The 21,089-nt window shown below is 43.0% G+C and overlaps 1 protein-coding gene across 2 annotated transcripts in view; it reads right to left on the reverse strand.

Annotated features, from left to right (window-relative positions):
• The window catches only part of MAPK14 (mitogen-activated protein kinase 14), a 70,265-nt gene extending 54,854 nt beyond the window's left edge, over positions 1 to 15,411 (reverse strand). The window contains exon 1 of one of the 2 annotated variants that reach the window (XM_036317450.1): positions 14,889 to 15,411. In XM_036317450.1, coding sequence (XP_036173343.1) covers positions 14,889 to 15,004 — 116 coding nt within the window. In that variant the 5' untranslated portion in view covers positions 15,005 to 15,411. The remainder of the gene's footprint in view (positions 1 to 14,888) is intronic. The other variant, XM_036317449.1, reaches the window with a different exon arrangement.
• Positions 15,412 to 21,089: the final 5,678 nt, after the last annotated feature.

Genomic DNA, 21,089 nt, shown 5'->3' on the forward strand with positions numbered 1-21,089 from the left:
CATTTACTGCTTCTCATAAATGCAGTACCTTGTACACAATAATAGTCATTAAGGAAATTGAATGTTTTGTTATACATTCATACTTGCCTCCCCCGCAACTGCCCAGAAAATAAAAAAGGCTTACTACATACTAATATAATTTTGTTTAACTTCTAAATTTATTTATATATCCCACCCTGCTTTATTCCACAATGAATTTAAAGCAGCCTGGAAATATATACCCACAACTGTGATTAAGAGAAAATAAGACAAATAAGAAATTCAATATGGGTGAGGTTAGCATAAATGTTTCTCAGGAGGACCTTTCTAAATATGGTTAGAGATAGGCCTCAAATTTGGCTCGGAGTCCACGAAAGCCATGACACAAAAAACAACCAGTTAAGACATGTGTCACAAGAACCATATAATAAAAACAAACCAGGTACTCAGGAGAACTGAAGAGAGGCATAATTATTCCTGTAATAAAACTAGAGAAGTTCCTACTCCTGTGTATGTTTATAATGTGGCAAAGATGTCCTATCAACAGCTTTACACAAATTAATAGTGTGTTTCAGGTGGTTCTTTCCTCAGAGCATCTTCACAAAGCCAAAATGCAGCTCATTGTTAGCAAAGGAGGAAGGAGAGTATAAAATAGTATGGTATGCTGCTCCGACAGACTTAATCCGAGAGGAAATCTTCAGTATGTTTAGAAAAAGAGATTAATAAACTCCATATTCCTTAGACAATCTTCCAAAGATGATGATCCCCATCAACTGAGCTTTTGATAGGTATAGAGACTTTGTGTTTGTTCCATGACCGGCACCTGGCTTGCAGATGTGTTGCAGGATAAAGGCAGAGCAATATGCTTTGTCAGCTGAGCTGGTAGGTAGAGGAAGGGAAACAACCTCTTAAAAAGGTGATGTGCTGCCTAACCCGGACAAATGCCACGTCCACAAAGCATGAGAGGACCAAGAGTGCACCAGGATTGTCCTCAGAAAACAATCTGGATTTTCCCCAACAGAATGAAAAATAATCAATCACCTGGCAAGTCTCTGAAGAATTTGTTCATAAGTAATTTTACAATTTCTTTCAATGGTCATAGGTGACTTTTCTAATCCCCATGTGGTGTTAATAAGGAAAAATGAGCCCTCAATAATGGTTAACAAGATAAACACAATTTTATTTTTGGAAATCAATGGAAAGATTTACTCTTCCACAGATTATACAATTTGAGGCTTTTTTCCCAACTGAATTCCAGTTACTAATTGCCTTCAAAATGTGCCTCCTAAATAACTAAGTAATTCAGACTTGATACCTTCCCTTTACCTAGTAATACTTGATATAAATTATAATAAATACCATACTGGAAATACATTTCGGTACATATATCCCTACACAAACCCACTTTCTCTCTTCTAAATTCAGACAGAGATGCAAGTATCATGTAGTTTTGATGCTTATGCTCTGCCCCTTCCTAGAAATAACATGAAAATAAAGGCAACTTTATGCAAAAACTAGAGCTCAAGTTTTGATTTAGGAACCTCAAAAAATATTTTTCAGCCCAGCCAGCGTGGCTCTATGATTGGGCATTGACCTATGAACCAGGAAGTCACGGTTTGATTCCTGGTCAGGACACATGTCCAGGTTGCAGGCTCAACCCCCCATTGGGGGTGTGAAGGAAGCAGCGAATCAATGATTCTCTGTCATCATTGATGTTTCTATCTCTCTCTCCCTTCCTCTCTGAAATCAATAAAAACATATTTTGAAAAACATATATTCTTCAGAGTAGAAAGGGATTTAAAATTGACTTTATAAACTCATAACATGTAAAACATTGTGAGCTTTCTTTTAATATCACCACCACTAGTTTTCAAATATCTTGTTTTAATGTCTACATTGAGATTTTTCAAAAATCAAAAAATTATTTACTATTTGCACTATACGTGGTATTTTAAAATGGAATTTAGCCTCTTACAGTATCACTTTCTTATCGATGGGAAGAACTTAAAACGGTATTAATACAAGTATGTGCAATGCAACCAATTTCCAGCTTTTCAGTTTCTAAAACTTCCCCTCAAGTAGTGGTTCTCAACAGAGACCAACTGTACCCCGCACCCAGGGGACATCTAACAATGTCAGACATTTTTAGTTGTCATAACTGGTGTGTGTGGGGGGGGGCTGCTACTGACAACTAGTGGGTAGAGGCCAGGGATATCACTAAACATCCTTCACAACAAAGAATTACCTGGCCTAAATGTCAATAGTACTGCGGTTGAGAAACTGCCTTAGAGCAACTGATCTCAGAGAAAGCGCAAGGTAGGGGCCACATGTCTTTTATAACTTACCCTCAGAAGTCACATCCCATCATTTCTGCCACATTCTATACATTAGAGAAGTGGATTCCTACGTACAGTCAGTACTCAAGGGAGGAGAATTAAGCTCCACTTCTTGAAGGGAGGAGTATCAAGTAATTTATGGCCATATTTTTAAATCATAACACTTAGCAACTTGATTTTTTTCTTTTTTAAATTAAATATATTGGAGTGACATTGGTTAATAAAATTATATTTCGGGTGTACAATTCTATAATACATCATCTGTATATTGTATTGTGTGTTCACCTCCCCAAAGCAACTTGATTTTTTAAAATCAAAATACTGGAATTTTCAAGATAGCTCATTTACGTTTGGGAATGCTAGATAAAATCTTTTTAGTGCTCTAGAAAAATCACTGATATTCCATTTAACAAAGCTACTTTTGCACCCTAGAGAAAGGTCTCTGTTTGCAGTATTTTGAGGACCTGACCTAAAAAAATTCTATTAAGCACAAACACATGCAGTCTGATACAGAGAAAAGTAAACTAGGAGTGAAAAGATTTGTGTTCTGGTTTCAGTTCTGGCGCTTCCCAGCAAGTGATCTTGGCCAAAGTTTCTATGAACCTGTTTCCAAATCAATAAAATGGTGGTGTTGCCTTGACCAAAGTCATTCAGTGGTCAGAGCATTAGCCTCGGATCAAAGGGCCTCGGGTTCAATTCCTGGTCAAGGGCACATACCTGGGTTGCAGGACTGATCTCTGGCCCTGGTCAAAGCACCTGCGGGAGGCAATAGATTGATGTGTCTCTCTTCACATCAATGTTTCTCTTTCTCTCTCCATCTCCCTCCCGCTCTCACTAAAGATCAATGGATGAATATCCTCAAGTGACGATTAACCAAAAATAGAATAATAAAATAAAGTAAAATCGATAGCCTATATAATAAAAGCCTAATATGCAAATCAACCGAACAGCGGAATGACCAGTTGCTATGACGCGCACTGATCACCAGGGGGAAGACGCTCCATGCAGGAGCTGCTCCCAGCCCGCCGGCCTCAGGCTGGCCAAGGTGGGTAGGGGGAAGGGCTGGCGAGTGGACAGGCGTCGCCAGGCTGGCCAAGGTGGGTGCCAGTGGGCCCCCCAGCCATCATCCTGCCAGTCGCCCCATAGATAGCCGGCCAGGTCTAGGAACCCTACCCGTGAACGAATTTCGTGCACCGGGCCTCTAATTATATATACAAAAGGCTAATATGCAAAATTTCCCCTCAGGAGTTCGACTGTGAGTTTGATCGCTTGCTATGACATGTGCTGATCACACATGCAATGCAACCAATTTGGGGCGGCACAGAACATGTCGATGACCAGCGGTGGGGCGCTGAGGGAGCGAGGGAAGGAGGAGGCGGGGAACCATGTGGTGGTGGTGCGCAGGTGGTGAGGGAAGGAGGTGGTGGGGAGGCAGGGAGGCGGGAAACCTGATGGTCCCTGATTGCCAGCCAGGCCTAGGGACCCTACCCATGCATAAAAATAAAATAAATATAAAATAAATAAAATAAAATGGTAGTATCACCAGCTCTGCTTATCTTGAAATGCTGTTTTGAGGTTCAAGATAATTATGTGAAAGTACTTTATAAATTATACTAGAGGCCCAGTGCATGAAATTCATGCCTGGCCGATGATCAGGGCTGATCGGGGCCTTCCGGCTGCTGGCCGGGGCCTTCCTTCGCTGGCTGCTGGCCGGGGCTTTCCTTCATTCCACACCAACCCCTGGTGGCCAGCACACATCATAGTAAGCGATCGAACTCCCGGTCTCTCGGTCGAACACCCAAGGGGACACTTTGCATATTAACCTTTAGGTAAGGCAGGTAATTTTAAATGTTCCAAGTTGAAATGAAGTAGTATGGGGCTTATTACATAATCAATTTTCAATATCTATTTTTAGATCTCTTATTCTCAAATTTGAGGTTGAGCATATCTCTGAAATGACAGTAAAATAAGGCAGATTATTAAATGTAATTGAGGGCCCAAATCCTCGATCATTTGTTCACCCTACAGATAACTAAAATATTGTTTCTACAAGTTAATATGCATACTTATTCAGTGACTACCAGATAAGATCTAAGAACTACTAAAAACAGCAATATAATGTAACTAATACTTAATGACATTAAATTGCAAAAAACTATTCCTTTATATATTTGTTTCCCAACTTAGACTGTGAGGGAGAGCAGAAGCTACAGTTTATCCTCAGAACCTAGCCCAGTGCCTGAAACTACTGCAAGATTAATACATATCTAAGCAGACAGTTCCTGACCTCAAGGAACTGAGAAATCTAGCTGCGGAGTCAGAATGAACAGACACACACAAACAAATTACTCAAGAGTTTTACAAAGCAACACATTTGCTTTCTCTAATCCATTCTGTACCTCCAATTTAATAACACTTTTCCTTGTTACTTTACAACTCAACTCTAACAGCTCTCTATTGCCTAGAAAAATGCAGTTGCCTTAGCCCTATTCCAGACCTAATTCTTAATTTCTGAGGGTAGAACCCAAGCACCTGCATGTTAAAAAGTTCCACAAGTGATTCTGAAGCACAAACCAGCATAGAAACAATTGGGTTCACCCTACTGAGATATTCCTCCATCAGGCCAGTCCATCTCATATCTAATTCTTTTAGTTATGGTTTCTCCTGTTAATCTAAAAATGTTTCCTTTCCAAATACTGCCCATCTTTCGAAACAGCCTTCAAATCCTTCTCCTTCCATGGAACCATTCTAACTACTATAGCCCAGAATGTCCCCATATCTCTATACACATCAATACCTATATACAGTTCATTAACATTTTATATCTATTTCTTTTATACACTAGTGAGCCCTTAATACTGTATGATGGATGACCAGCAGATTTCCTTTCTTACCATAAGTATAAAACACAAACATAAAAACACATATATACACACATATTTCAAACTTTCAAAATTATGTTGCTTTAAATACCTAGAGTAATAGAAATCTTCAGGTAATTAGCTCACTCCCTGGTTGTAATTTTCATGACAACTGTCATTCATCTAATGATAAGCTTCCTTCAAATATCAGCTCCACATATCTAAAGCTGACCCATACAATTTTACAACATGAATCTATTCCTGGGGTGGTTAGTACTATGTCTCTGAGAGCTCTGTCCTTGATAATGTGTAGGAAAGTAATCAGGGAAAGCAAGAAACACTACAGTTCAATAGACTTGAAATCCAAAGGGGGAGAAATTCTTAAGATTAAGTTTGTTAAGTACAAGCTTGGACACACAGTATATGAACAAGGCCACTATGGAGACTGTATCAAGTAATGGGTTCAAAAGAAATATGCACAGAAAGTATATAGCTTCTATCCTTGTTGCAGGGGGAAGATTCAAGTTATCCAATCTCATTTTTATTCACGGCCAATCGATCTAAATATACAAGGTTATATAAGTAGTCCTCAACCAAGGATAATTTTGCCCCTAGGGACATGGGTCAATGTCTAGATATATTTTGGGTTGTACCAACTGAGGGTTACTACTGGCATCTAGTGGGTAGGGTAGAAGGACGCTGCTAAACATCCTATAATGCACAAGACAGCCCCCACAACAAAAAAATTTATCCCACTCAAAATGTCAATAGATTGTATAATCTTAGGTAATACTATGTACTGTATATTAGAAAATGGAAACACAGCTTGATAGATACTCATAATACTTACTGCTCTCTTCATTTGCTATTTTTCCCCTTTAGCTCCTTTTAGTATCTCTATCATTTAATTTATTGAGATTGTTCATTTCAAAGCATATCATTCAAAGCATAAAGGCACTTAGGACACCAAACTAGGAATCGAAAAATGAAGCAAGCTAAACTTATAATATCAGATGAGGAAATTATTAGAAATATATCAATTTAAGAAACCGCCGAAACCGGTTTGGCTCAGTGGATAGAGTGTCGGCCTGCAGACTGAAAGGTCTCAGGTTCGATTCCGGTCAAGGGCATGTACCTGGGTTGCGGGCACATCCCCAGTAGGAGATGTGCAGGAGGCAGCTGATCGATGTTTCTCTCTCATCGATGTTTCTAACTCTCTATCTCTATCCCTTCCTCTCTGTAAAAAATCAATAAAATATATTGGGGAAAAAAAAAAAAAAGAAACCAACATCAATATTTCACTTAAATTTAATACTAAGAGAGTGTTAGGGAGTCATCTTTTATTATACCAAATAGGAAGATAACTAAGATTTTCACCAGCATTTGGCAGCCTGGAGAAGAAAACATAAATAGAAACTATTACTCAAAAGACTGGGTACAAGAAGGTTCAAGTTAGCTAAAGCCTTCGATGAAGGACTTGACAAAGGGGATATAAAGAAATAGCTATTAGGGATAGTCAGAATAAGGCAACTATTTCTGGGAATAAAGTTATATCTACTACAGGGCTGAGGAAATATACAAGTTAAATATACATTTGCATAAACCAGACACCTCAGGCTAGAGTCACAGGACAGACTAAGGGCATGACTAGGGGCAGATTAATTTGTAGGTGAGAAACTGTCACACAGAGACACTGCTCAAGTGCAGGTATAGGGCTGGGTTAAGGATTTAGAGGACCTTTACCCTCACAGTTCCTTCCTCCCCCTAAATCATAGCCTCCCTGAGCCCTTGGCAGATCAAAAGGAGAAGTTCTGACCTCTTGTGGGCACATGCTGATGTCACCACTTTCTAGATGTGAGTCATCAGATGGAAAGGCTTCTCTGACACAGAACTTCAACCCATAGCCTTGCATGAAGTTGCCCTAGATGTAAAAAGTGACCAGGATGTCACCAGATTCAAGAGACACAGAAAAATCTAAAAGATTTCAAGGAAGCAATTAGAAATATAAAGGTAGATTTGAGATGGCAATTTGAGTTTTAAAAAATGGAGAAAAAAAGAGGATTTCCAAAGCAATGTGAGGAAACAACATAAATATGCCCCTTGTGGAATGATACTTTCAAAAGCAGAGATCCTTCCTGCATTGTTGTTGCTGTTTTTCAATCCTTATAAGCACTGGCAATACTGAATTAACGGATTTAAGAAAACAAAAGGGACACCTGGTATGCTTGTGGGGTTTTTGTTTTTGTTTTGCATGGTCATGTGTTACGTGATGCCTACACTCTGGATGATAGGCTTGGAAAAGCAACCCAAGCACACATGTGAGTAGAATGACAGTAAGGCACACATACTCACATACCTTCCTCACATCACAGGCGCAGTGACAATACCACCGCAGCCTAAGGGTGAAGGTTTTGAGGAAAACAAGGAAATCTGTTAACAACATCATTCCAAGTAACAGGAGCTGACATGTTCAGGGTCTAAAGTTACTCTGACAGCAGATCTAAACAGAATAAACATTTCTTCTATAACCTTTTGTTATGTTGCCATGGGAATCAGTGTTTAGGAACACATTTTCTGCAACTATATGTCAGAGCAGCGAAAGGGGGCATAGCTTTCCTGTAAGAGGAGAGAAATTTGTATCGGTAAAGGTGGGGAAGACAATCATTCTTATGAGCTTTTAGAGGGTCATGTATGTGTAGAATCTTTTAATCCATAAAATGTATTCAAGTTAAGAGAGAGGTTCTGGGGACCTCGTAGCCAAAACATCAGTAACTGGTAACAACAATCCCATCTTGACTACAATTATTGTAATGAGGAAAAGGCGGATGAATGTAAAGTTGATACAGGACCAAATAAAACAGAAATTAAATGAAATCTTAAATGTGGAAGGAAGGCAAAAATTACTTTTAAAATATGACCTGACAATAAAAACAAAACAAAACACACACACCTAGAAACCCAAAGAAAGCTGGAAAACCTGCCAGCAGGCTAATCTTCCTGTGTCACAGAAGCCTAACGATAATCTCTTTGCTCCCTTCTTTTTGGTTTCAGAAACCTGAAAAGGTGAAGGAAGCCCATGTTATTTAAAGAGCTTGAGTACCCCAAATTTCTAGGGCCCACCAAAAGTACTGGCTCTGGTACTGAGTCTTTTGGAATGACAGCTGTGAGCATTAGTCCAGGCTGTGCACCAATTCATCTGACTCTCCCAATCAACCCTAATCTACAATGAATACCTCTAAATGGATAAAAAACAGAAATGAAAAAAGTAGGGATGCAGAGTAGAGTGATGTTTTATTTTATTTTATTTTAATTTTTTTATTTCTTAGAGTATTACAAAGAGTATTACACATGTCTCCTTTTTCCCCCCCTTGACATTCCCCCAGCCTCCCCCACCCCCCAGTGTCTTGTGTCCATTGGTTATTCTCATGTGCATGCATACAAGTCCTTCAGTTGATCTCCTACCCCCCCAACCCTCCCCAGGCTTCCCACTATAGTTTGACAGTCTGCTCAATGCTGCTCTGCCTCTGTATCCATTTTTGTTCATCAGTCTATAATGGTCCTTATTATCCATAAATGAGTGAGTTCATGTGGTATTTTTCTCGCCTTCCCAGGGGCCGTCTCAGTCTCACAGGGGCCATCTCAGTCTCACAGGGGCCGTCTCAGCCTCACCGGGGCTGTCTCAACCTCACAGGGGCTGTCTCAACCTCACCAGGGCCGTTGCAACCTCACCGGGGCTGTCACATAGAGTGATGTTTTAAAACAGAAGTAAAATCTTGTCTCTTCTCTGATCACAACCCTCCATGGCCTCCACTCTCAGAGTGAAAGGCACAGTTCTTATAAAGGCTTTAAAAAAGACCCTTCATGATCCCTGCCCATCTGCAGCCTCTCTACTTCCTTCTCCTACTACTGTTTGGCCTGGTTCATTCAGCTCTAGCCATACTGGTCTAGCTATTCCTAGAGAGCAAGGGGCCTTTGCCTCAGGGCCTTCCCACCTGCTGATCCTTCAGCCTGAAATGTTCTCTCCCCACTCATGTCCAACAGGTGTTCTATATCATTTTGTCTACTCTGCTTCAAAGCGCCATCCCAGTATTCCCTCTCCTTTCCATGCTTCATTTTCCTCATAGTACTTATAACCTGGCATACTATAATTTTTACTTACTATCTTCTACTTCCACCCCCTTAGAATATAGTTTCTTGTGGGCAGAAATTCTTGCCTGTTTTGCTCATATCCCATTTCCAGCACCTGAAGAAAGACATAGTAGTTGCTCAAAATATCAGTATAATATTCAGAGTCCTATCCTCAAAGAGATTAGCACGAACCCATCTTCCTCTCTCTTTGCCTCCAAATCCTATGCCCTGTAATACTCCAAAGTTCAGATAATGGCACTAAGATCTATCCATTTGTCCTAAGCCAAAACTCAGGGGTCACCCTAGAGTCCCCTCTCTTCTCTGCCTCTTTCTCCCCACATTCAGCCTGGGAACCAAGCATGTCTGAAGCCAGGACCTATTTCTCAAATGCAGAACTCACAGACCACCATCTCCTTCTTCCCTAAAACTGTAAAAAAATGAAATGCTGAAAAGCCAGTTAATTTTATAAATCCTTAACACATATATACTTAATTTATGGAAGCACTATGCAAAGACAAACTACTTCTAATACTGAAAGCTTTATTTAAAAACACACACACACACATTTCAAGTTTAAAGATATCTTGGAATCCCTAGATTCCAAGTCAGGGAACCCACTTTATTTTTTTTTAATTTTTATTTTTATTGTTTTATTGCTTAAAGTATTACAAAGGGTATTACATATGTGTCCTTTTTTTCCCCCGCCCTTGACAATCCCCTGGCCTCCCCTACCCCCCAGTGTCTTATGCCCATTGGTTATGCTTATATGCATGCATACAAGTCCTTCAGTTGATCTAGGGAACCCACTTTATAATGAGGATTTTTTTTTAAAGCACTACAGTAATTATACCTCTTGGACAGGAACAAATCAATACCAAATTTCACAGTAAAGAGCAAAAATCCAATGTATTTTCAAAGGTCTAGAGAGACAATTATTTCTATTTATGTCCTATACTTACATAACACAAACATACACAGAAGACTCAACTTTACAAAATGCACATTGAGGAATTTCAAATCAACAAGAGTCATAAATTCAGGAATTAACTACATGCACTGCCTAATAATTCTTTGAGGAGAAAATTTAATCTGGACAGTAAGTTCATTTTTGTTTTATCAATTCTGAGTAAGAGATGCGACTTTAATAAGTTAAGTCATTATCCCTCAGATTATGGGCAATGGCATTGGTGGGATTGTCTTTATATAATCACAGCTCTATGACAAGTGACCCAGCAACCCCTTTCTTCAAAAAGAAGGGGCAGGGGGAGGCAAACAACACCGCGTGAAATCAAAAGCAGAGTACTCCTCAGTGTCAGAAAATTAAACTGGCAGAATTGAAAAGCTAGAGGTCCAGAATACCCTTATTTTAAAATGGGAACCAATGGAAAACTATCAGTGGAAAAGTGGGATTTGACAAGTAAAATGGCTTCATAGCCAACTTGACTGAACTTCTTAAAAGTCTTTATATATAGCCAGGCCAGTGTGGCTCAGTGGGTTGAGCGTCGTCCCTTGCACCAAGACGTCAACGGTTCGATTCCTGGGCACATGCCAGGGTTGCGGGCTCCATCATGCAAGAGGCAGCCAATCGATGATTCCCTCACATTAATGATTCTATCTCTCTCTCCCTCTTCCTTCCTCTCTCTATAAAATCAATAAAGACATTAAAAAATAAAAGTATATATCAGTACGAATATTTTCCATTGTGTTTAAATATTTATTGTTTAGCACTAATTATATGCAGCCAATCACATTACTTTTGGTTACCAAGAAAAACAATGGGAAAAAAGGTCAGCATGGGCTTATTGTCACCACTAGTAAAGTAAAGGGCAAGTCTGTCTCATTGAGTATATCAAGAAAGTCATCTTTTTAAAAAAATATATTTTATTGATTTTTTTACAGAGAGGAAGGGAGAGGGATAGAGAGTTAGAAACGTCAATGAGAGAGAAACATCGATCAGCTGCCTCCCGCACACTCCTTACTGGGGACATGCCCGCAACCAAGGTACATGCCCTTGACTGGAATTGAGCCCGGGACCCTTCAGTCCGCAGGCCAATGCTCTATCCACTGAGCCAAACTGGTCAGGGCAAGAAAGTCATCTTCATATACTCAACAATGGCATATTTTTATTTGTGTCCTGGTTCATCCAAAGTAAATAAATAAAAATGAGAGATTTTAAATGATGAATGGGCATTAATATTGAAAAAAATTAGTTTAATTTATTTATTATATTTATTAATATACAATTGTTCCACAAAGCATTCAGGGAACTGGATTTAAGAAATTTTGCCAAACTCTTACTAAAAGTTTTGTTATATACTCTATATACTGATGATAAATATAAATCTCACGGCACAATGCCTGGGAACATAGTAAGCAATGTATAAAATGTGGTTTCTAATCACATTTGGTTATAAGCTCTATGAGGGACTGTATTATCTTGCTCTCATTCAGCACTCTATCCCAAGAAACCCAGTCCACTATCAGGTCCATAGTTTGTATTTAATAAATACGTTGAATAAGTAATTGAATATGTTTTAAGAGTAATACTCAACTCTCACCTATTTTATGGTTACCATACCCCAGAAAAAGGCATTTAAGTTCCTGTTTATGTTTCCTTAAACTAACCACAAAGATTCCCTCCCCCCTTTCTGTCCCAAACCCACAAAATCAATGCTTTGCAACAACTGTTCTTAAACAATTTTGCTTCATTTCCCCTCACAGACAAAGTACAAAGTTCCTCAAACTGCAAGGTTTAGTTTAGTTCCCTTTATCCCTTAAAAAGGAAAGGCATATTTGTAAAACTTTATCAATTCTCAAATTTCTAGTCTGATTCCTTGCTCTTTGATTTGTGGTTGGTCATCACACCAGCTCTATTTGCATTTTTATTATATACTTTGCACAAATTAAAATAATGAAAAATAGCCTTGACATAAAAAAAAATGTAAGTTACACATCAAAGCATATCACAGTTCAGAACAATCAAATTAGGAAGCTGACACATATTCCACTGATGTTGCATTCCTTAAAATACTTTCAGAAATTCTTTTTGGGAACAGACTTCAGATCCAGTTCTACAAGTCACACAAGAAACTCTGTGTCATTACTTTTTAGTTGAGACTCCTATTAGACATAAGACAGTATCACTAACCTGACTGCTTAATCTTTTTCACCAGACTTTAGTACAAATTCTCTAAATTGTTCGGATTCAATCTGATTTTGTTATTTCCCAAAATCTACGCTCAAAGGATGAAGATGGTGAAAAATAACACAGGCTCAAAATGAATTCTAAGAGAAGTTCATGGAGTATTTTCTGCCATACCTGAAAAGTTGCTAATGGAAAGAGCTCCAAATAACTACTCTGAATGATATACACACTTACTTGTAGATCTAAATTCTGAGATTTTAATCCAAAATCAGTTATATTTGTCAATTATTACATATATCAGCTGTACTTTCCTCCCTTAATGTGCTAAAGGTTACACCTTAAATCGCCTTCCCAGAAATACCACTTAAAAAACAAAACAAACAAACTCTGCCTTCCTGGAAGGACACTGAAGAAACTTAACAGGGGCTATCTCTGAGGAAAGGAACAGCATGGCTGGAGAACAGAAAGAAAAGACTTTTCACTGGACATCTTTGTATACCTTTTGAGTGTTGTACAATGTGAATGCATTACATATTTTTTAAAACCTGCTTAACAAAATTACTTCCAAGTGTCGGATATTTCTGGCTCCCAAGCCAGAAAAGAATACTAGCACTAAAGAATTGTGGAGTTCATTTTAACGTCACTTCGCTGTGAATCTGAACCTCCAGTTCCAGTGCAGAGCTATTCACACCAACAGCAGGGAAACCTTGCAAGCAGTTCAAGTTCACTAAACTCATCATAGCTGGACCATTCTACTGTATCCTTGCATTAAAGTAAACATCACTGGTAACAAAAACTTGGTACTACAAAAATTAATGTGTCAATTCAAGAATAAAAAACAAAGCAGATTAATGAGCTATAAAAGGAGCAATGATCCAAATACATCTTTGAAAAGTAGCAAGTCAATAACACGTAAACTGTACATACAGTAAAATGCTGCAAATTCCCTTAAAATGCAGTCCATCGTACTACGAAAACGTGGAAAAGATGTCAAGTATGGTGCCATCAGCAACATAATTAAAGCAGCCTGAACTAGATATTGCAATATGATCTGTTGCCGGACACAATTGCACAATCTCAATTACCCAGAAGATTCTACCAAACAGGAAATTCATGATGTGACTTTAAGAAACACAGGAATTACATTTAAAGATGAATACACTTCAAAAGCCTGGAATTTGTTCCAAAACAAGAAATAATTTTATAGACCCCTTTTCAAATGTTCAACGGGCACGAATTACACGAATAAGCTTCGGATCAGGAGCTCTTGAATTACAGTAAATCTAAACTGTAGTGTCTAAAACCTTGGAAGTTAGCGAAGGTAAGTGGAATGTTTCAGATCTGGAAATTTCATGGTATTAATTTAATTTCATTTAAAACATACAGTGTGAAAAAAAATAAAAAATAAATAAAACATACAGTGTAAATTGAAGCTATCTACCCCACAAAACCATCGTGATCCTCAGGCGATAAATGTAGATAAGCCCCCTGCAAACTCTCGAGGACTTTAAAAACACGGTCCTGTGCACAAGAATGACCGCCACTGGAAAATATTTACAACATCTCCCAGCATTGTGAAGAACTGTTTGATCTCGAGGGCGCCCAACGGATCGGAATCTCATTTGCTCCAAGTGAGAACACTGTTTCGTCAAACAATACTTAAATGAGCAGCGGAATGTGAGTAATCGGCGAGGCCGCCAGCTTCTCCGGCTGCAGGGTTCTCGCCGGCATCTCACCCACCCCCCAGCTGCCAAAGGAAATGCGCTTTCAACCGAATCGGAAACGCACCACTCAAGCTGGCATAGGGCTCTCCGAGATAAAGTCGGTATTTTAAGCTCTATGGGCCGCTGCTAATTCAACTGCCAACTCAAAAAGAACGCTTCTCAAAATGGGATTTGGACACAGAGGCTTGCAACCAAGTCCGGACTGACGCCCTCCGCCGTCAGTTTTGCTCAGGCGACCGCAGTCTCCGAGTCGGTCTTTGCCCTCCTGCTTCTCCCCGCAGCTCCCCGGGCTGCTGTGCTCAGAGGGCAGGCGCCGGGGTGGGCGCACCTCGGGGAGGGTCCTTCTGCTGGACGCCGGCAGGAGACCCCCCGGAAAGTGCCGCTCCCCCCCACCCCCCGACCCCGTGCCTGGCCCCAGAGCAGCAACCCCCAAGGAGGGAATGCGCAGGGTGCAGCCAGGGCCGAGCTCCAGCACCACCACCGCCCGCCCCCCATGGACCTGCATCCTGCACACAGCCGACCACCCCCACCTAGGTGTGCAGGGTGAGGGTGCAAGGCGCACAGGGAGCGCTGGACAGGGGTCGAAAGGGCGGCGATGCCCTCCCCCAAGGAAAATTCCTGCCACTTGGTGCATCGCCGAGCCGCGGGGGCAGGCCTGGCTCTGGGGCATGCGGGGCCAGCTAGCCGCCACGGCCCCAGGCCCAGTGACACTCACCACACGGAGCCATAGGCGCCGGAGCCCACCGGGGACAGGTTCTGGTAGCGCTCGGGCACCTCCCAGATGGTCTTGTTCAGCTCCTGCCGGTAGAACTTGGGCCTTTCCTGAGACATCTTCCAGCGGCGGCCGCGGGGGGAGGAGGTGGCCCTCCGGGGCCCCGCCTGCACCCGCACCCGCTCCCTGGCCCTCGTTGCCCACGCGGTAGGGCGGGAACCCGCACTGGTCGCCCGCGCAGGTGCGGTGGCCGCGACCCCGCTGACTCCCGCGCGCGGCCCCTGTCAGCCGCAGGCTGGGCGCGCCTCAGCGGTGGGAGCAAGCCCCGCGACGGGCAGGACGCACTTCGGGGCTCAAGGCTGCGCCCGCCGAGCTCTCCCTGCACCCTCTTCCCTGTCAGGCCGCCTCCGGCTGCGCCACGGGACCACGGCTCCAGCTGCTGCGCCGCCTGGGCTTCCAGTGGTCGCTGTTCGCGAGCCAGAGAACAGGAGTCTCCCGCCGTACTCTCGCGAGATGAGCTCCCGAGACGCTCCGCGAACCGAGATTTTACCCAATATGGAACCTGCCCAAGGGAGGGGGGAGAGAAAGGGGCGGGACGGGAGGAGCAGTTCTCGCGAGAAGAGAGCAACAGCTGGACACCAGTGGCAGGAGCTTGGCGTCGGTTACGGGCGGGAAGGCGACCCGGGAAGGAGAAGGTAAGCAGGCCACACATGCCGCGTGCGCCCCACCGTGGCCGGCGGGGCAAATGCCTGGTGGAAATTGACAGTGAGTGTCGGGAAAAGAGCCAAAAGATCTTTGAACCGCGGTTAGTCACCACCAGCAGCAGAGCACCTGCGCAGCGGAACACCCAGTTGCCAAGAAATCACTGCATTCAAAAAAGAGAGATAAAGGTTCAGTCCAGAAAGCTGTTGCATTCCCATCTACTCAAGGACATACGGCTTACTCTTAGGAATTCTGATTAAATCTATCCCAAAAGTAATTATCAGCCCTGCCTAATAGACTGACGCTTTGCAACCTAACTCTCCTAGGAGTTTTCAAACTTTAAAAAAAAAATATATATATATATATATATATATATATATATATATATATATATATTATTGATTTTTACAGAGAGGAGGGGAGAGAGATAGAGAGTTAAAAACATCGATCAGTTGCGTCCTGCACACTCCCTCCTGGGGATGTGCCCACAACAAAGGTACATGCCCTTGACTAGAATCGAACCTGGGACCCTTCAGTCTGCAGGCCGAGGACGCTCTATCTACTGAGCCAAACCGGTTAGGGCAGTTTTCACACTTTTATGTGCATAAGAATCACCTTGGGAGTTTAAAAATGCAGATCCCCAGACAGGGAGTCTGATTGGATAGGTCCGTGATGGGCACCAAGAATGTGCATTTTTACAATACCGCCCAGCCACTTCTGATTAAGGAAAGTCTCTGGTACCTCCCTTTGAGATGTATTTTTTAAACCACTACCCTGAGGACCTGGCTGGTGTGGCTCAGTGGTTGAGCATGGACCTATGAACCGGAAGGTCACGGTTCATTTTCTGGTTGGGGCACATGCCTGGGTTGTGGGCTCGATCCTCAGCAGGGGGCGTGCAGGAGGCAGCTGATCCCTGATTCTCTCTCATCATTCTTGCTTCTGTCTCTCCTTCTTTCCTCTCTGAAATCAATAAAAATATATTTAACAAAACAAAATAAAACAAAAAACACTTCCCTGAGGGTTTGAAATGGACTCCTGCCCTGAAGAACTTCCACTGAAGAGGATGTTAAGCATTTAATTCATGCCTCTCAGGGTTAGAAGACCAGGGCAGAGAGTGGTCTTATTAGGCAAGTCAATTGATCTTTCTTAGACCTTAATTCCAGTTAATGCAAAAAGAGAACTCCTTTCTTACATCCCCACCTAATAGGGTCATTTGTAAAGCTGAACAAGATATTAAATATGAATGGGCAAGGTATTATAATCCCATGCCTACCCCCACTGTTACCAACCTACTCCTATGCTCAAGCTTGTTAAAATAAGCAAAAGAATTGGACCCTAAAAGAAATAACAAGGTACAAGCCAATTCTCATCACTTCCCATGATTATTCTCTTTTGTGTTATGCATCCCTTGGAATGCTTAAATTTTGCCTATCTTGTCCCTGCATCTAACACAGTGCCTAGAACATAAAAGATATTTCATAAATACTTGTTGAACAAATTATGACCATTGAACTGCAGTTAGTCACTACCAGCAGCAGAGCACCTGCACTACAGGTAGTACAGGATCCTCAGTTCTCCTCTAGGAAAAAAATTAGAAAACCTAAAACCTGATTCATGCAAAGCTTTTTTTAAAATTTATTTTTATTTTTTATTTTTTTTATTCAATGTGGCTTAGCCTGGATTCTCTTGCCTACAAAGACATGGTGCTTGAAAATGTTCCAAGCCAACCTACCTGCAGGTTTAGGGAGCTTTCAAAGAAGTAATGAAGGTTGAAGGAAGAAGTGAGAGCAAAAATATGACTGTGAAAAAAAATGAGGGCTTGGAGTGGAGAATCAAGGAGATGAGGGAGGAAACTTGGAAGTAGGAATCCTAAGAAAATCATAAATTTATCCAACAAATTGGGATAATGAGGTGAGAGTGACCAAAAGGGTAAAGATAGAGTGAGCGTTACATTCACTCACTCATTCAGCAAATATATATTAAATGCCTACTAGGTGCCAGGCATTTCTGATGAAAGGGTGATCTAAAAGCAAATTTGGTTGTGCCAACATGGAGCTTACAATTAACTTGAGGGCAGTCATTCAATCATTCAACACAAATTTCTTGGGCACTTACTATATCTACCACACTGTTTTAGGCATTGATGATTCAGTAGTTAATGAAAGATAAAAATCCCTGTCTTTATAGGGGAGAGACAGTTACAAAAAGGAATGGGAAAAGTGAATACTATGTTAGACATGAATACAGCAATCCAGCAATTGTAAAACTGCAATGGCTGATCAGAGATATAAGGCTGCAGTGAGAAACAGGGGCTGGGACTGAGCTTTGTTAACCTAATAAACATTCAAACCTGTGAAGAATTTTTGTGAGTTTATGTGAGCCAAACTGCCAACCAATGCGGGGAAGCAGAATCTCAGTGGATTGAGATAATGCTCTGGAGAATGGCAGCTTTGCGTCTTACAGTATTTTATACATTGCAATCAAAAGAGGTGACATAAGTGGATTGCATGAAATCCACTGGTGATAGATTAGGGAGGCTGGAGAAGGCAAAGCAGGGAAACCTCTGGGACTGGATAAAAAGTAAAATGATAGACACATACTTCTTTTACATGGGTGAGGATAAGACAGTTAACCGTCAACAATTAACTCAGTGGCAATGAGGTCTGTGGTCTCTGCGGAGCAGTGCCTGTGCTTTGAGGGGTCCAGAAAAAGGAAAATTACTTTGACATTTAAAAACATATATTTTTTTTATTGATTTCAGAGAGGAAGGGAGAGGGAGAGATTGAAACATCAATGAGAGATAGTAATTGATTGGCTGCCTCCTGCACACCTCCTACTGGGGAGTGGGCATGCGCCCAACCCAGGCATACGCCCTTGACCAAACCCAGGCCCCTTCAGGCTGCAGACTCACGGCTCTATCTTCTGAGCCAAACCAGCTAGGCTACTTTGACATTTTAATATGTTATCATAGATGCCAGAAGACAGTAGACAGGCTTAGTTAAGGTGAAGATTGTCAGGGAAGATAGCGACCGAAGAACATGACTGCTCACCATAAATTGCTTTTCGTTAAAAACTTTTTATTTCAGACCATCTTTTGTGGCTAATTTAGGTCTCTGAGTTTGCAAGGCAGCCAAGCAGGCCTTCCCTGAGCTTGTCAGGCTAGCATGTGGCCCCTTGCGCCCACAGCTTCGAAGGAGGAGGTTAAGGCAGGTCAAGGGAGAGAGCAGAGCGGGAGGCCTGGGCAGCAGTGTCCCCCAGTGGGGGGAGTCAGCTTGTGGGGCCCTCTAGCCTCCCGTTCCCTCGGCCTCTTCTGACCTGATGTGGTTGTGGGGAGACAAGTGAGTTACTGTCTGTGAGGGGCGGGGCGAGGCTTGGCATCAGGCGGGCCCTCCATCAAGAGCAGTAGTCAGCCCCGGGGCGTGGCCCAGTGGCTGAGTGTCCATCTATGGACCAGGAGGTCACGGTTCCATTCCCGGTCAGGGCACACGCCGGGGTTGCAGGCTCCATCCCCAGGGTGGGGCGTGCAGGAGGCAGCCGGTCAATGGTTCCCTCTCATCATGGATGTTTCTATCTCTCTCCCTCTTCTTTCCTCTCTGAAAAAAAAGAGTAGTCAAACCAGTGGTCAAACCTGGGTGGCAAGGTGAGGGGCTTCCACGGCCCAGGTATAGGGAGGGCGGCCCAGGACCCCACCCCCGCTGCCCATGCTCCCCCACCTCGCCCCACGCCTGTCGCCCGCCCGCCGGAACGCCCGCGGGCTCGGCCGCAACGGCTCGGGAACCGCCGGCGACCGTGGGCAGCGCCGCCAGCCGGGCCGGAGCTGCTGGGACCCGGCGCCCACTGCGCCCCCCGCCGAGGAGCCGGTGAGCCGCTGCGGGAGAGCCGGGCGCCGGGGCTGCGGGTTGGAGCGGGTCCGGGGCGCCCGCGTCCCGGTGGCAGGTCCACGTCCCGGGCGGGGGCGCCGTCGGCCGCAGGGCCGGCGCGTCGCGGGCGCTCAGTCCAAATGTGTGGAATGAATGACGATGGTTCCTGGCAGCTTCTCTCAGAGGCATTGTCTCCGCTGCTGAAAGGCCGCGGGGGATGGCCGTGGCAGATGCGTGCGTTTTGCAAGCTGCATCCTTTCAAACTCGTGGGTCTGATTGGTCAAAGCCCCAGGACCAGTCCGCTGCCCGGGCCTCACCCCACACCCGTCCATCTCCTCCTGAGACCCCACGGCCGGCGTGCCTCCTGCTTTCACAGGTCACTGCTGTTGTTCATTCTGTTCCCCCAACTGAGCCCCCACTTCCACCCCCACCCCCTGAACCCCTTTCTCTTCTAATCAATGTTTCAGTGTTCCCCGCCGAAGCCTTCTCCAACATCCCCACCCCGATAATGAGTTCTCTGCAGCACACCCTACCTGTCCCCCAAGATCATTGTGTCTGTGCCCATTGGTCAGCTCCATGGGGGCTGTCGTCTTACTGTTCTTCCCCAGCCACCAGACAGTGACTGAAGGACACTGAAAGCTCTTTGCTTGTGCCTCTTCCATATTCCACATACATCCCCCATTTTAAAAGGTAAAAAAAAAAAAAAAAAAATAGGTGAGGGGCTGTTTCTGATGAAATTCCAAGTGCTTATTTTGAAATGTTAGAAGTGAAATTTACCTTCCCATGATTAAGAGAACAGGAAAGATGACAATATTGTGGGAAAGATTCTTGCAACTAAACTAAGGCTCAGGATTTCACATTTATCGGGTTGCATTTAAAATAGTTATTCTTGGCTTTTAAAATATTGTCAACACATTTTGTAAACGAATCAATGGGTGGCTGGGTAGGTAGGCATCTTTAGAGGATAATGGAGCTAGGTCAAAAGTGCCTGTATTTTAACAGTGTCCCCATTTTAGCATGGAGAGACTGAAAAAGGTGATTGGCTATGTTTGCAGTGGTTTGCTTACTTTATTGTGTAGCAGAGTCACCCGGAGGCCTTCCTAAACAAGATTGCTGGCCCACCCTTAGAGTTTCTGATTAATCAGGGCCTGGGAATCTACATTTCTAACCTAGTTCCCAGGGGACGGTGATGCTGTTTATGTAGGGACAGAGTGTGGACGACAGAGATCAAACTAATTTCTATTCGTTAGTAGTAAATCCAGGTACCCCAAATTATGTCACATTTATGAAATTACAAAATGAAACCTTAAGTAGTTCAGACCCACGGTTCATCCACTTAAATATTTTGTCTGACAGCAGGAAGCATCAGAGAATTGCTTTCTGAGTAGACATTGATCTTCAAGATTACAGGCAGAGCTTAGCATGTGGCCGCTCTCACTGCGGGCAGAGGCCCATCGCACTAACAATGCTCGGGAGTCGTTGTGTTGCTCCCTCGTGTGCTGTGTCTTGGCTGAAAGGTCTCTTTCCCATCAGTGTGGTTTGGATGACTTTTTCTGTGATGCATCACCTTCTCCACACCAAAGTGCATCTGTCACTTGTCAGGCGGAGCTTCTGGTCATTGTACCTTGTTGGGAAAGGAAAG

Source organism: Myotis myotis, unplaced genomic scaffold (assembly GCF_014108235.1).
Source record: "Myotis myotis isolate mMyoMyo1 unplaced genomic scaffold, mMyoMyo1.p scaffold_m19_p_7, whole genome shotgun sequence".
NCBI lineage: Eukaryota > Metazoa > Chordata > Mammalia > Chiroptera > Vespertilionidae > Myotis > Myotis myotis.